The 16800-nt window shown below is 36.6% G+C and overlaps 2 protein-coding genes across 4 annotated transcripts; one reads left to right on the top strand and one right to left on the bottom strand.

Annotated features, from left to right (window-relative positions):
- Positions 1-56: 56 nt before the first annotated feature.
- Positions 57-5964, bottom strand: litaf (lipopolysaccharide-induced TNF factor). Of its 2 annotated transcripts, none has more exons than XM_067382475.1 (4): positions 5683-5964; positions 5228-5461; positions 582-738; positions 57-484 (listed from the first exon to the last, which is right to left on the bottom strand). In XM_067382475.1, exons 2-4 carry the CDS (start codon positions 5448-5450, stop codon positions 376-378), a joined length of 489 nt encoding a protein of 162 aa, XP_067238576.1. In that variant the 5' UTR covers positions 5451-5461; positions 5683-5964; the 3' UTR covers positions 57-375. The 2 variants fall into 2 exon arrangements, with proteins under 2 accessions (XP_067238576.1, XP_067238575.1); XM_067382474.1 differs by having other exon boundaries at positions 58-484; positions 5228-5464; positions 5683-5962.
- On the top strand, positions 4676-16646 carry snn (stannin). Of its 2 annotated transcripts, none has more exons than XM_067382479.1 (2): positions 4676-5089; positions 14099-16646. In XM_067382479.1, exon 2 carries the CDS (start codon positions 14197-14199, stop codon positions 14458-14460), a length of 264 nt encoding a protein of 87 aa, XP_067238580.1. In that variant the 5' UTR covers positions 4676-5089; positions 14099-14196; the 3' UTR covers positions 14461-16646. The 2 variants fall into 2 exon arrangements, with proteins under 2 accessions (XP_067238580.1, XP_067238579.1); XM_067382478.1 differs by lacking the exon at positions 4676-5089 and adding an exon at positions 8030-8260 and having other exon boundaries at positions 14099-16645.
- The last annotated feature ends 154 nt before the right edge of the window (positions 16647-16800 follow it).

Raw genomic sequence — 16800 nt, 5'->3', positions numbered from 1 at the left:
CATGCACACAACAAGAGTTTTATATATTTATATATATTTATTTATATATATATATATAATATTTTTCTAGGTCAGTTTGATTAGAGATAGAACTGAGTATATAGTAATTTCACAGTAATTATATACAAATCACATTACAGAGGTTTCTTTACAATGGTGATGTATGTTAATACAATTATATAAAATTTATTTTTCAATTAAATCAGTTTATAATGAAAAGATGAGTATGTTAAGGTGTGTGTATATGTATGAATACAAATGTGTCAGTGGCCCAGATAAACTGAATTCCTTCCTTAGCAAGAGGTGTAACTTGTTTCCCTGTATAAATACACAATAGGTGTGTTTCACAACTCCTTCATATGTTATGGAACAACTTCAGATTCTCCTGTAGAATCCTAAAACGCTGCTGCAGTTCGGACAGTGGTGTATCACATCCTTCAGGTTGTCAACACAGAAAGGAATCAGGCAGCAGCCGTAGATACATCTATAACACAAGAAACACGAGCAGAACAATCAGGGGAGTGTCCTGGTGCTAAAGAAAAAAACGACTGTAAAACTGGATATTTTGCAATGCATCTTACCCAAAAATGGCCAGGCCTGCACAAGAGAGCCAGACTAATGCTCCTGATGTATACTCCAGACGGGTTATCACGTTCTGTACGCATACTGGACAGTGTGCCTGCACTGGAACAGTCCCGAACACCAGACCAGGCTGAACGTACACGGTCTGAACCGATACTAGAGGACAGTAATGGGAATGCTTAGAAACACTGTGCTGGGTATGTTTAGTATTATTCAAAGTAAAAGATTTCTTATACATTAACTCTTCAAATATCAGAGCCTTAATTAAAAAAAACTACTGGCACAGTATGAGAGAATAAAAGAAAAGAAAAACACATTAACACGGTCAGTAAATGTAAGGCTAGTGAAAATGCCTGACATTTACTGATCATGGCTCCATCCGAAAGCTGAAAACGCTGCCTTCGGAGGACGCATTCCAAGGTAGGAAGCCATCAAGGCACATCCGGATCAAACGTTAGCCTCACTTCCTGTCTCCTGAGATGCCTTCATCTGATCGATTTTTGAAGGCAGCATAGATTTTTCCTGTGCTTTTCATCATGTGACAGCTGAGCTAAAAATAAGGCGTCTAAAATTGGTCAGTTTGTGTGTAAATGTACATTTTTGACCAACTGTCATTTCTAGCAAGAAACTACTATTGTAGTGTAAATATTTGCTTAGTTCTCACCAAAGCTCTCTCTATTTTTTTGCTGTAGATCATTAAACTGTTTGGCTGCCTCAGAAGTCTGTCCGAAATCATTTTCGTGAGGTGCCTTAGTGCACAAACACTGCCTGCAAGGTCACTGCCTGATAGGGCAGCGAGGCAACAAGTCAGCTGACGAAGCTTTCAGATGCAGCCCATGTCTGTGTGTTTTTATTGGTTTTAACTCTTAGGAAAATATTTAATGAAACATATTTGTCTTAATGAAAAAAAAAGAAGCTTTATTTAAATATAATTATATAAAAGAAAATATATTTTTAATTAAAATTGTTTTTATTAAAAGATTTTATATTAAATTTAATTTCTTATGCAAATTGAAATTATAAATAAAAATGAAATCTCAGTTGGTATTCCAGAAAGCATGGTTAACTTACCGTCACGGATATACCCTGAACTCTCGGTTGATTAATCCAAACCTTGCTTACTCAAAGCTATTCAGGTTCCAGAACAGAGGTCTGGAGTAAGTTCAGTCAACCCGGAGTATGAAACTCAGAGTTAAGGGTGACCACACAAAGACATTCTCAACTGAGCGCCGAATCAGTCACCATGAAAACGGAAGGCTGTGTCTGAAATCGCCCCCTATACCCTTAAATTGGGCACTATTTGAAGGGAAAAGCCATTTGTAGTGGTGTCCGAAACCACCAGTGGACGTTATTGAGTGCACTCATTTAATCCCACAATGCATCGCAAAAAGTGTTATGCTCAATGGCTAAAGAATACCCATAATGCACTGTGAGGGTCATGCTGAATGAATCTGGCTGAATCATGGCTGCGTTCCACTCCAGTTTTAGACACGCAAACTTCCCTAAGCACTTGCCCTCGGGAATCCCTGCCACCATTTTGAAGTGTGCTCCACTTCGTGAAGTGGATGGGGGGACGTTTATATGGACAGACCCTCACTCCCTCGATTTTGAATAAGGGACAGAGTCTACTACATATGTACACTTCAAGGGTTAGTTCACCCAAAAATGAAAATAATGTCATGTATTACTCACCCTCATGTCGTTCCACACCTGTAAGACCTTCGTTCATCTTCAGAACACAAATTAAGATATTTTTGATGAAATCCGATGGCTCCGTGAGGCCTCCATAGGGAGCAATGACATTTCCTCTCTCAAGATCCATAAAGGTACTAAAAACATGTTTAAATCGGTTCATGTGAGTACAGTGGTTCAATATTAATATTATAAAGCGACGAGAATATTTTTGGTGCGCCAAAAACAAAATAACGACTTTTTTAGTGATGGCCGATTTCAAAACACTGATTCAGGAAGCTTTGGAGCACAGATGAATCAGAGTGTCAAATCATGATTCGGATCGCGTGTCAAACTGCCAAACGATTGAAATCACGTGACTTTAGCGCTCCGAACAGCTGATTCGACACACTGATTCATTATGCTCCGATGCCCAAATGTCATTGCTCCTTGTGGAGGCCTCACTGAGCCATCGGATTTCAACTAAAATATCTTAATTTGTGTTCAGAAGATTAATGAAGGTCTTACGGTGTAGAACTGCATGAGGGTGAGTAATACAAGACATTATTTTCATTTTTGGGTGAACTAACCCTTTCAGGCAGCTCTATATACCACAATGCAACACAATTGTGACGTCACCGCATTTCGCGTTTAATTTACCCCACTCTATGAAATATTATTTTTTTGAATATTTAAAACTCCCCAAACACACCTGTATACATATAGTATGCTGCATTAACCAATTTTATAAGGGGAAAAAAATGAATAATAAATCAACTAGTGGATTCAATGACATACTGTGTTCCATTCGGAAGGGCTCATCCCTATGCCCTAATCCCTTCAAAGGGTTTACCCTCCTGGGGTGAGAGCTTCGAAGGGATGAAGGGTGTAGGGGTCATCTTAATAAGACAATCAAGGAGGAGTAGATTGTGAAAGCTGCGCCCTTTGATTAACGTTAGTTTATTTTTTGGTTTATCACACCATATCGTATATTGTGTAGATGTATTTTTAAACCTTTGAATGGACTGATAAAGGGAGCTGTAAAGTATTTTCGTTGAAGTACAGTGTCGTTTTGACCATAATAATGTGCCAAATCTTACTCGTACAAATATTACAGTAGTATAGAAAAATACTGTACATATATTTATAGGTAAAATCGAACCTGTACCCATTCTGTGACGACAAACAACTTCCCTGTGCAAAGGATCATGGGGGCCCAAAGTATCCATCAGTTGTACCCTTTGAAATCCTTCATTCTGAAGGGCCCTTTGAAGTGGCCTGTTTTGAGCATTTCGGTTTGGAACGACCCTTCAATATGGCGGCCATGATTGTTTTCACTCCAAAGAGCCCTTCAGAGGGCGATATATCCCATTTGAGGCAAGGGCATAAAACAAACAAACTGGAACACAGCCCTTGAGTGTCTTGCCATAAGATGGCGCCTGCAGATGAATCATCCATCCATTTTCCAAACCATTATAAATTCCTTTTTAATTGATTATTACATTGTTTAATTAGTGTTTGTACATAGTTTCCATATTTCAAATAATTATTAAACAAGCACAAACTATGCAAAAGCGGCACAATCACTCCCTCAAGTGGACTATATTAGTACTTACTAATGTAGGGAATAGTGAATAAGGGTATAGGAGGCGATTTTGAACACAGCTGAAGTGTGCAATACTACTTCTTTCTTCCTTCTTTTGCTTAAAGGATTAGTTCACTTTCAAATAAAATTCCCATATAATTTACTCACCCCCATGACATCCAAGATGTTCATGTCTTTCTTTCTTCAGTCGAAAAGAAATTGAGGTTTTTGATGAAAACATTCCAGGATTTTTCTCCTTATAGTGGACTTCAATGGAGCCCAAACGGTTGAAGGTCAAAATTACAGTTTCAGTGCAGCTTCAAAGGGCTTTAAACAATACCAGATGAGGAATAAGGGTCTTATCTAGAGAAACCATCGCTCATTTTCGGAAAAAAATATATAAATCTATATGCTTTATAAACACAAATGATCGCCTTCCAAGTGCTTCCGCCAAAACTGCATTTTCGTATTCTTCAAAAAGCTTACGCTGTATGTCCTACTATTCAACTTACGGAAAAAATGTAACTGGTGCTGTGTTCTTTCCATAAGTTGAATAGGGAAGACGTAGGACATACAGCGTAAGCTTTTGAAGAATAAGGAAATGCGGTTTTGGCAGAAGGACGTGCAAGCCGATCATTTGTGTTTATAAAGCAAATACAGTTGTATTTTTTTCGTAAAAATTACCGATCGGTTTTTCTAGATAAGACCCTTATTCCTCGTCTGGTATCGTTTAAAGCCCTTTGAAGCTGCAATGAAACTGTCATTTTGACTTTCAACCATTTGGGCTCCATTTAAGTCCACTATAAGGAGAAAAATCCTGGAATGTTTTCATCAAAAACCTTCATTTCTTTGAAAGACATGAACATCTTGGATGACATGGGGGTGAGTAAATTATCAGGAAAATTTTATTTGATTTACATTTTTAATACATATCGCCAGCTACGGGGCAACTACGCAATAATTTAAGAGAGTAAGTTGCTATGGCTACCTGAAAGTTACCTCAGGTTTTGGAATGGAAAGTTGAGGTTATCAGCCTACTCTGAGTAATCTTACCCAGCCAAGTCACACAACCTGGAAGTTTTCTGGAATACCCCCCTGAACTAGTTGCAGATTGTAAAAAAAAAACAACTAAATAAGACCGTGTTTAACTGGAAAATCCAGATACAACCAACTTCTGTTTTTAGCTGGTCCGAGTTGGCTTATGTGGTTCATCAACAGAACTACGGGTCAGTGGGGGCAGAAGTCAACCAGGTTAGATCTGTCTTAAGACATTATTCTTACCTTATGAGTGATGAATACAACCTTTTTCTTGTAAATACTTGTTTTCTCTGAGTTTAGAATTGTGTGGTCAGATAAAGTCACTATGAAAACATTTGTAAAGGCCATTACCAACAGGACTGGTGACAGGTTGACCTTGTTGGGGTGGTGGTGGTGGTTGATACGCCTGGCCGTAGGCTTGTGTTGAATATGGAGGCACGGGTCCCTTCATATCAGCTGGAGGAGGATAGGGTCCTGGTGGGTACATTGGGTTTGATCCCAACGCCTCCTCATATGATGGAGGAGGCGGGTGTCCCACAAGTGTTGCTGTCTCCATTGGGGGTGCACTTGCCATCGCCTTGACTGCTGCTTCAAAATTCATGACAACAAAAGCTTTTTAGTAACAGTGGTTATTGTAACGTGATGTTATTCAGTGCGTAATTCCCGAAGGATCCGCACTTCACTTTTCTGAGAAAACGCGTAATCTACAAAACTAAAATACATGTATGATAAAACTTCTCAGAGTTGTAACCTCAGAAAGATAAAGCGACGATCGTTTGAAAGAACAAAAAGGTATAAACACTTACTGTTTGTTTCGTTTTCTTGTGAACAGACTCGCGAGCGATAAGCAACGCGTTTCCTGTTTCTTAGTTCTGTTACGCACTTACTGTATTTCCGCAAACCGATGGGTGGGCTGAACTGTGTTCAAATATGATCAGACGAACACTGGAAAGTGTCGATCATGTGTGCTCTACGAAGTCAATATGTGTGCATAATGCATATAGTATAGGTAAAGACGAGCAGCAGTGGAAGATTTTTACAAAAACAAAACAGATGTTTCGACGTCTCCTCAAGTTCCGTGTTTGGTCACATGAGTTACAGGCAGAGTGTCCCTCGTGAGACTCTCAATGTTCAGCAATCACTACTTCATTTTATATATATCGGTAGCTTGCGGGGAAATATTTCACCTACTCTTGGTGTAACGCCTTTGATAAGAATGATATAACTTAATATTAATTCTTTCTATTATTTATCCATTTACATATTTAATTGTATTTGCATGAATATATCAATGTATAAAGTATCAGTAGTAAATAATGATAAAAAAATATTAAAAGATAAAAGTACATTTACCTCCTTTGAAAGACGTGAAATAAAAAGTAAAACATTTAGCATATAATTATATTTGTAGATAATGTAAGTATATATGGTGTGTTTTGCTTTTTCTATTATTATCAATTCAATTCAATTCAAAATTGCTTTATTGGCATGACTGTAAATGATACACTACCGCTCAAAAGTTTGGGATCGGAAGATATTTAATGTTTTTAAAAGAAGTTTCGTCTGCTCACCAAGGGTGCATTTACTTAATTAAAAATGCAGTAAAAACAGAAATATTGTGAAATATTATTACAATTTAAAATGACTGTTTTCTATTTGAATATATTTGACAAAGTAATTTATTCCTGTGATGCAAAGCTGAATTTTCAGCATCATTACTCCAGTCTTCAGTGTCACATGATCCTTCAGAAATCATTCTAATATGCTGATCTGCTGCTCAAGAAACATTTAATGTGTACAATTGTACAAAATATTTGTGTACAATATTTTTTTTCAGGATTATTTGATGAATGGAAAGTTCAAAAGAACAGTGTTTATCTGAAATCTAATCTTTTGTAACATTATAAATGTCTTTACTGCCACTTTTGATTGATTTAATGCATCCTTGCTGAATAAAAGTATGCTTTTCTTTAATTTCTTTTCAAAAAAATAAAAATAAAAATTCTTACTGACCCCAAACTTTTGAACGGTAGTGTATAATGCTACAGAAGCTTTGTATTTCAGATAAATGTTCTTTTGAACTTTCTATTCATTAAGAAATCCTGAAAAAAAAAAGTACACAACTGTTTTCAACATTGATAATAATCATAAATGTTTCTTGAGCAGCGAATCAGCATATTAGAATGATTTCTGAAGGATCATGTGACACTGAAGACTGGAGTAATGATGCTGAAAATTCAGCTTTGCATCACAAGAATAAATTACTTTGTCAAATATATTTAAATAGAAAACAGTTATTTTAAATTGTAATAATATTTCACAATATTACTGTTTTTACTGTATTTTTAATTAAATAAATGCACCCTTGGTGAGCAGACGAAACTTCTTTTAAAAACATTAAAAATCTTACCGATCCCAAACTTTTGAGCGGTAGTGTATATAAAACAATAATAAAAAAATCAATATAAAATAAGAAAATCAAATATTATAACACTATCAAACATTATAACTCAACTTAAACAAATTAAGAGTGTAAAAAATTTGAACATGTCTGAACATTTGATACCACATATATTCACACATACTATTTTTTATCTTTCTCACCCAATGAGAGATACTAATTACATCTAATTTCCAGTTTCCTGACACTGTAAATTAGATGTTGTACATCATTAGGTCATTTTAAAACACACTTTGCCCAGGCAATTGTTGTAACTAGTTGGTGCATATCTGATGGTTTTGTGTAAATGTCATGTTTGTTCTTATTTTCTTTTTGCTTTAGTTTTGGTTATTTATTTTATGTGATGTTTTACTGGAAAGCACTTTGGTCAACTCGTGTTGCTTTTAAATGTGCTAAACAAACAAACAAACAAACAAACAAACAAAAGAACTTAGACAGAAAGTACATAATTATTATTCTAAATTATTCCAGCTGAAGAGAGAAGTGCAAAACATTCATGTGCATGTCTGTAGGTGGGAAGGTATAGAAATGTTTCCTATTCACAAATAAATGAAATACATAGTCTCTTTCCATTTATATGTGAATGCAAAACGAATATCACCCCCATATGAAGACCTTCTGAATTACATCTGCCTGTCTGAGCCATTCCTCTTATTTGATTGGATAGTAGCCTTTTTGCTGCCGTGATATCATTTCCTGTACAGTGACAAGCTGCATGTATTTATTTATTTATATATCTGCTCGGGCTGGAAATGTAAGTGACTGGTTTTAGATGTATGTAACATAACAGCTGGATCAGTGGACGCGGAGCGATTGTTTATGCAGATGTCAGCGCGCACGAGCGTGAACTGTCGTGAATGCGCGCAATGGTTCGCAAAACGCACATAAGCGTTATTCTTTGATACAAAATCGGCCTAGTTTTGGTAAGCTTGACTTTAAATTACCTTCTTTTCTTCTATTTATATCATTAATTGTACTAGAAAGAGCTGTGTATTCCGTTTAGATCGCATAAAAAATGCTGTTTTGTGGCACACATCTATTTTTCCGTTCAAAAGCACTGTTTGGGGGGAAAAAACGGCTTCAGCCATACTTGCTGCTGTCTTTTATGTAGATAGTAGGCTCTGTGCTGCATGAATGTTACATGTTTCAGTTAGTGGCACCGGAAAGGCCTCGTGCCACTCGGGTGAGTTCAAGCACGAGCGCATTTAACACTGTGGCGCGTGGGCGAAATGGAAAGTCTTGATGCTCAAAATGCTCACAACAAATGCGTTGCATAACCTGTGGCTTCAAGAAGGAACCATGACTTTTATAACCCGTGACGCTGGTAAAAAGTTGAAATTAAAAGTTTCTCGCATTTCTCGAGAGAATCAGAACATTTTTAGGAAGTTTCTTGGAATGTGATTATTGTACACTGTAAAAAATGTTTTAAAGAAAAAAAACTGGCAGCTGTCGTGTTTCTGTAAAAATACAATGCAAATGTAAACATTTACAGAACATGTAAACATTTACATGTTACAGTTTAAAACTGTAGTTTATAAAAGATTACATTTTAAACTGGTAAATCCAACAGCCCTTTTCTGATTAATTAAAGATGCAATATGTTAGAATTTGTGCAGTAAAATATCCAAAAACCACTAGGCCAGTGTTATATATTTTGTTCACCTGAGTACTTATAATATCCCAAATGTTTCTAACTATTTGTAAATCGTGAGAAAATTGCAGTTTTAACTAAGCCTCCAGGGTAGGGTTGCACCAGCCGTTCGTAAGTTCTTTCTTAAATTGGAACGTAAAGTCCACACTAGTGGCTTAGTAACTACTAGCTAGTTTGTAACTAACTCTGTACTTTATTCGGTTGCACCATTTGTTCTTAAGGCAGAACGTAGCTAGTAGCTCGTAAGGTCTCCGTAAAGTAATGCGTAGTCGCATAATATGACGTTTACCTTCAGTTATCCTTCAAATACAGGAGCAGAAGTTGTTGAAATTCCGTGAATTTCAGTTTATCCTTCATTCTGACTTATTTTGCCTCACGTAGCTAACAGTAAAAATAAGTTCCCATTAAATATAATAGCCTACTACTTAATCATAAATGTTTTTATATGTAAATAACATTCAGAAACTGTATTTGAAACGAAATTAATAAGGATCAATAAATAAATACTGAAACAACAACAAAAACATAAGAAATTACATTTATTGATTATGACTGATTTTATTTGACATGCACAACACGGAGTGATAGGACCGATGCACACAACGGCGCGCTGTTTAACAGGTTCGTGTTGAAGAGTGTCTAACAAAGTAATCTTTTCACATGATGTTCTCTCTCTTAAAATTTAAGAGAGTGTAAATGTCAGCAGCATCATATATGTGTAAAGAATGAAGTCTGTCAGGTAAAACAAGAGCTTATTGATGCATTTCAGTCAGTCTGCTATTTTATTCCAACCGTTACTCCTGATAGGAGGCTTCCGTAAATATTTAGTGTATACGTAGAGTTACGCTTCAACTAAGTTTAATGGTGCAACACAAAAATATTTAGTAGTGCGTAAGTTGTAACTTAGTGCCCATTTACGTCAAAACTAGTCTACGTTGTAACTTGCGCACAGCTGGTGCAACTGGCCCCAGGACGTGTGAGGAGTCGCCTGTCAATTGCGTCATACCCGCGTTATCCTCGGTTTCCGGTTTTATTTTGTAGAAACCATGGAAACACCAAAGACGCTTTAATATATTACATCTTTTAATAGACAAGGGAACAACTGTTTTGATATATTTATAGACAGAAAACAAATTGTTGTTATACAGCTCAACACGTTTTGTCTTATTGTTTAAATCTAATGTTCTTGATTTTTTTTTTTTGCAATGATTTTCATGCTTTACCATGCCTCAGAGAAAAACATTATTTTGTGAAGTAGCTAACATAGCATAATCAGATGCAGCTTTATTTTTAGTAACAGTAATACAGAATTTTCTTCATAATACAATACGTTTTAAAATTAATTACATGCCATTTATCAACACAAATCATCCAGCATTTATTAATATGATCTTCTAAAATTGATCTTAAAATCTAAAATCTTACTGCAGTGTGTCTCAAACAAGTGTCTCACAGCAGCCGCCGAGCGAACACACAGAGTAACGTTATAACATCATTTTCAACACACTCAAATGTAACTAATATGATAAACAGAGCTGCGTTATCTCATACTCACACTGGAAAAGCGGAAGCAGCTTTCATAATAAAAGTCCCGCTGCTCGTGAGGCGTGTGTTGCTCAATCGCTCCACACTCAAAAAAAATGATTCTAGCTGCTTGTTCAGTTTATTTAAATAAAATAAGCTGAACCAACACAAATCTTCAGTTTTTTACTTAATTGGCATTTGCACTCAATTGTATTATGTTAAATGAAATTAAATTTGCAAAATGTTAGGTTAACCTAAACCATTTGTGTTGGGACGACATGAATCATTTGTTGCATTGATTGAAACTGGGCAGTGGATTTCTAGTTCCCAGCATGCTTTGCGTAGGGAAAGATCAGGACAGTAAATGTTGAACTTAAGTGCTGTTTAATGTGTTTTTTAGTAAAGGGAAATACCTTTTAAAGTTTGATGATATTTTTTATATTTGACATTTAAAAGAATGAATTATGTTCAGGAAACATTCACAGAATATGTCAAATGAAACTGGTGTGATCTCATTCAATTAGGATGAATTTTACTCATCAGGGTAGGGTTGCACCAGCCGTTCGTAAGTTCTTTCTTAAATTGGAACGTAAAGTCCTCACTAGTGGCTTAGTAACTACTAGCTAGTTTGTAACTAACTCTGTACTTTATTCGGTTGCACCATTTGTTCTTAAGGCAGAACGTAGCTAGTAGCTCGTAAGGTCTCCGTAAAGTAATGCGTAGTCGCATAATATGACGTTTACCTTCAGTTATCCTTCAAATACAGGAGCAGAAGTTGTTGAAATTCCGTGAATTTCAGTTTATCCTTCATTCTGACTTATTTTGCCTCACGTAGCTAACAGTAAAAATAAGTTTCCATTAAATATAATAGCCTACTACTTAATCATAAATGTTTTTATATGTAAATAACATTCAGAAACTGTATTTGAAACGAAATTAATAAGGATCAATAAATAAATACTGAAACAACAACAAAAACATAAGAAATTACATTTATTGATTATGACTGATTTTATTTGACATGCACAACACGGAGTGATAGGACCGATGCACACAGCGGTGCGCTGTTTAACGGGTTCGTGTTGAAGAGTGTCTAACAAAGTAATCTTTTCACATGATGTTCTCTCTCTTAAAATTTAAGAGAGCGTAAATGTCAGCAGCATCATATATGTGTAAAGAATGAAGTCTGTCAGGTAAAACAAGAGCTTATTGATGCAGTTCAGTCAGTCTGCTATTTTATTCCAACCGTTACTCCTGATAGGAGGCTTCCGTAAATATTTAGTGTGTACGTAGAGTTACGCTTCAACTAAGTTTAATGGTGCAACACAAAAATATTTAGTAGTGCGTAAGTTGTAACTTAGTGCCCATTTACGTCAAAACTAGTCTACGTTGTAACTTGCGCACAGCTGGTGCAACTGGCCCCAGTACAATTAACCTAGCTTAAAGGGGGGGTTACATGTTTTTTTTCTAGGCTTGATTGTGTTTTGGGAGCACAGTTTAACATGTCTTAATGCTTCGTTTTTTTTAAAATGCTGTATTTTTCATATATTTTATCTTAATTCTACACCTCTGTTTCCACTGTCATATGAACGGCTCGTTTGACTTCCTGCTTCTATGAAGCCACTCCCTCCGACATACGCAATGAGTTCAGATTGGTCAGCAGGTTGGTAACTGGCCCAGTCTGTCGTGATTCGCTGAAGCGTCCGGAAACGCCACTCCCCTTACCATTCGTAGTTACGCGCTTAAGTGGAAAGTAAATAATAGCGCCTATATTGCTGTATCAAATTGAGCCGAATCAGACCCAGATGAAGAGGGTCAGGCAGAACCTCTCCAATCGCGGCTTTTGAAGGATGTTTATGAATGGTATTTCATTTAGTATTTGTGTCAAAGTGTTTAGATAAGCTGTCACTGCTGTTTGTTAGCTTTCAATATACAGTTTTATCCTGATTAAAGCTTTCCTGTAGTAAATACATGCCTGAGTAGTCGCATTTTTGTAAAGGCAAAGTTTATTTTATAGCATGAACAACTGTTTGTCTATGAACATAGAAAATTGTTGGTGTTTGTTGCACTAGAATTTAGCTAACTGACTAGCAAAAATGAGTTGCTCTTTGTATATGTCCTAGATGCATTAAAAATAGCAACAGAACTATAACATTACGTTTAAAAGACAAACAATAAAACGTACTTACAGTTTGGGGCTGATAAACAGCAGCTTCTGCTTTTAAAGTGGGAACTGCTTCATCTTTCAGTAAAAGCCTTTGTGTAAATCCAGCATTAAACTCGTGTAGATTCAGGAATCTGTCTTCAGCACCGCATCCAGTGTAGAAAATATCACAGATTATAATGGGTTCTATATCTTTTGACGCGTCGCGTCGCACAGCTCGCGTTCGGTGTAAACAACTCTTCCGCTTTCATTATGCTGCGCCACATGGCCTCGCCCACTTTGTTGCGTGTTCCCGGGGGCAGTGTTTATGTTAATAGCAAGGGTTTATGATGTCACCAACCCGGGTAGAAGCTCGTTGTAGTCCAAACCACCCGTTTTTGTAGGCAATAAAATGCCATAACTTTAAAAGACAATATCTCCGTGTGCATTGAACTTTCAGCGCTGTAACTTTGCAGATACTGTTTATGCTCAAGCAGCAACATTACACACTAACTAAAGTTAAAAAAGTGAAATCGCATGCAACCACCCCTTTAAGTTCAAATAAATCAGTTCAACTGTGTGGAAATAGGTGTCATAATTGAATTAAGTTACACCAACAAGTTATTTTTTTGAGTGCAGCGGCCTCGTTCAGCTCCACAACACTCGCTCCTGCTCTGCTTCATACTACAATAACGTTAATAATCTCATCCATGAACATGATTTCTTCCCGAGTCCTATCCTGATTATTTTCCACTGGCTGTGAGGTGGAGACCACATGTCCCAAGATTCCACACTCAAACTTGCCATCATAAAGCTACGCCTTTGTTTTGAATAGACCTCTAGTGGACAGAAATCTTACATATTGCACCTTTAACAATGTACTAAAATCGTTAACCTTTAATAGCTGCGTACACAAGCTGAGATAAACACTTATTACATAAGTTGTATTGTCATAACACAAATTACACTAAAATAATGCAATAAATATTCATTTAGCATCATTAGAGGTAACAAAACATTAATGTACACTCAAATGATAAAAAAAAATCTAAGAAGAAACATTAAAATGATTAAACAATATAAAAAAAAACCATCAAATGTGAAGTTCACACAGGGAATGTCAGTTTACTTACTTTATACTTTATTTGTCCCTGTTAAGGGAAAATTGTCTTGGGCAATACAGGTAAAGCTGCACAACACAACACCCAATAAATGTAATGGTCTTTCACTGCAAATTATAAGATGATTTGTTCTTTTTTTTACAAAAAAACAGTACTTTAATGTAAAATGACATAAAATGTAAGGTTAGATCTATTAGTGTCACCCCATATGTAGTAAGAGAGCCTACCGTTAACCAGGTTTTTACTGTAGCATTTTTTACAATATTTATTTTATTTTTAATGTGTTGAATCATCCTGAGTTTGTCCGTCTTTTGTCTTTCAGATGTAGGAGGAGCGGTCAGCCAAACCTACACGAACTCTGCAGAACTGCCTCTGGTGGACTTGTGAAGGCCAGCAGCTGAATTTCCCTCTACTGTCAGGATGTCCATCATGGATCATAGCCCCACCACCGGGGTCGTCACCATTATTGTAATACTCATTGCCGTTGCCGCACTGGGGGCTTTAATTCTTGGTTGTTGGTGCTATTTGCGGCTGCAGCGCATCGGTCAGTCTGAAGATGAGGAAAGCATTGTCGGAGAAGGTGAAACCAAGGAGCCCTTCTTGCTGGTCCAGTATTCGGCCAGAGGCCCGCGGGTGGAGCACAAGACCAAGCTCACTCCTAACGGCACCGAGAGCCACACCTAATTCTGCCTTTGCAACGCATACAGTGTAGTGGGGCGTCCGTCAGTCTCCCTTACAATATCACTCAACACTGAAATGAATCCACTCTGCATTTTAAACAAGGTGATAAACGAAGGCAAACCTAGTGCATGCAGTTGTCTAGTTGCTTTGACTGTTGATTTTTTTTTTCGTGGTGGTAGAGCCCTGTTATAATGTGAAATCGACGACTGTAAGCGTTTTGTGCAATGCTGTTTGTTTGTAAAGCTGTAGCTGAGTTCTGAAGCTAAATCAAGACTCTGTTTATTTGGTTGTATTTTTACTTTACCATTTCATCCAGAGCTGGCTCTGGTAATAAGAAAATCTACACACATTTCAATGGACTGATGTCAAAGCTTTTGAGGCTTTTTATCCAATTCATTCCTTTTTTTTTTCAGGAAAATATTCCCATACAAATGCTTTATTGAATTGCAATACAAAAAGGAACATTTTCATTACAAATAAGCACTTCAGGATACCATAACTTGCCAAATTATGTAAACTGGCTTTTATAAGCTCTTACATTATGTTCATGAGATCATGATTTCATTAGCACTTTTTATCTTTCCTGTGGTGATTTTATATCAGCTGGTTCCGGTCTAAAACTGCTAGGAAACCACTAAAACAACGAAAGCCAATGACTGCGGTCTTTTTATTCTTGTTGAATACTGTTGTGGCCTCAGAGGCGTTCGTTTTTTTGTGGTTGAGCACATTTTTACATAGCGAGAAGTCATTTGAAATCATTTTTATAGATGGCTGGATACTGAAAAGTCATTGTCTTAAGTTTTTAACCTGTTTCTTCACAGTATTATTTAATTCCACATATGTTTGTGATAACATGACGTTTGCTGTTTGTACATGCGCGACGAAAGTGAGAGAAATGATTTATTTTTATACAATATTCATGCAAATGTCAGTCAGGCATTTAGAGGGAAAGATGAAGCCTGATAAAGCAGCTAATATGATATGTTACTAATACCAAATCTTTAGGGTTCTGTTCCGAGGAGGACAGTACATGCATGCTAATTTAATCTGCATATTTAAGGAAAAAAAGCTACTTTTTATCAGTTAAGCGCTCGGTTTATTGCTTATGTCACTCCAGCCAGTGTGTCTGTCCAGTGTTTGACTGTACTGAACAATAAAACCTCCTCTGTTACTAGGGAAATGTTTACTCACGAGTTTCGTGTGTATTTGTTTTAAATGTAACTCCAATTCTGTTCTCTTGTAATACTGTGTTTGAGTGATACGCATTTATGGACAGTTTCTTTTAACATCATAAGTGAACTTAGTTTTAGGGCATGGAATATATTAGTCATTCTGGTTTGTGTTGTGAACAGTTCCTGTTTATGGTGTAAAACCAACAAAAAATGTCTGATGATGACCTGCTTAATGCATCCATTTAGAACTAATGCTAAGTTCATCAAACTGGATACACTTCACAATTATTAGATTTACCACAAAGATCAGTCACTGCAGAAAGATATATGGTATAATAAGCATGTTCAACGATGATGACCACCACAGTAATTTACTGAAATCACTTTCTGCTAGGATAACAATACAAGACAGATGGACCTTCACATCTAACAAGGTCAGTTGAAGGCAGACCGCAGCATGTGCAGAACTGGATGGAAAGGCATACATTTCGACAACAGCGTAGAGTTTATACTATTTTCCAGCTTTGGGGGTAACGCGTTACATGTAACTTTACTAGTTACTTGAAAAAAGTAATCTAAAGTAACGTATTTAAACGTTAATTTTAAATATTTGAGTACAGGGGCGTAGTTTGTGGTGGGGGGAGGTAACAATACAATACAACCATACCAGCGTTCAACCCCCCCAAAGTTGAAACCAAATCTACACCCTTGTCTGAGTAACTTTTTCAAATAACGTGTTATTTTGTTTTCCCATTCATTGACAGCTCTCCTGTCTCCATGTTGAGAGAAATCAGAAGTACAGAGACGTTGTGTGAACATGATGGTTATTCTAGACTAGTTCTACACAAAATGTGATTGTGAACATACATTTACTCGTTTACTTCTCCTGCGTCCAGTTCTTCTGTATTCCAGAATGGCAGCACAGCTGAAAGGCTTGTTTATTTGAACTGCGCCCTCTACTGTACAGGCATGAGTTTGCATTTCCTTCAGCCTGAGGCTTGTTCACTTGACTTTTGGCGTGAAAGTGCCTTTACAACTGCCAAAAATAAAACTTTTTTGTTGTTATAAAAACAAACAGCCCAGCCTAGATGAGTAAAGGTAACTCAACGCATTACTTTCCATAAAAAGTAACTGACACAATTAGTTACTTTTTAGGCAGTAACACAATATT

Source organism: Chanodichthys erythropterus, chromosome 3 (genome assembly GCF_024489055.1).
Source record: "Chanodichthys erythropterus isolate Z2021 chromosome 3, ASM2448905v1, whole genome shotgun sequence".
Classification (NCBI taxonomy): Eukaryota; Metazoa; Chordata; class Actinopteri; order Cypriniformes; family Xenocyprididae; genus Chanodichthys; species Chanodichthys erythropterus.
Note: the sequence above shows the minus strand (reverse complement) of the source record. Positions and strands in the feature narration are given on the sequence as shown.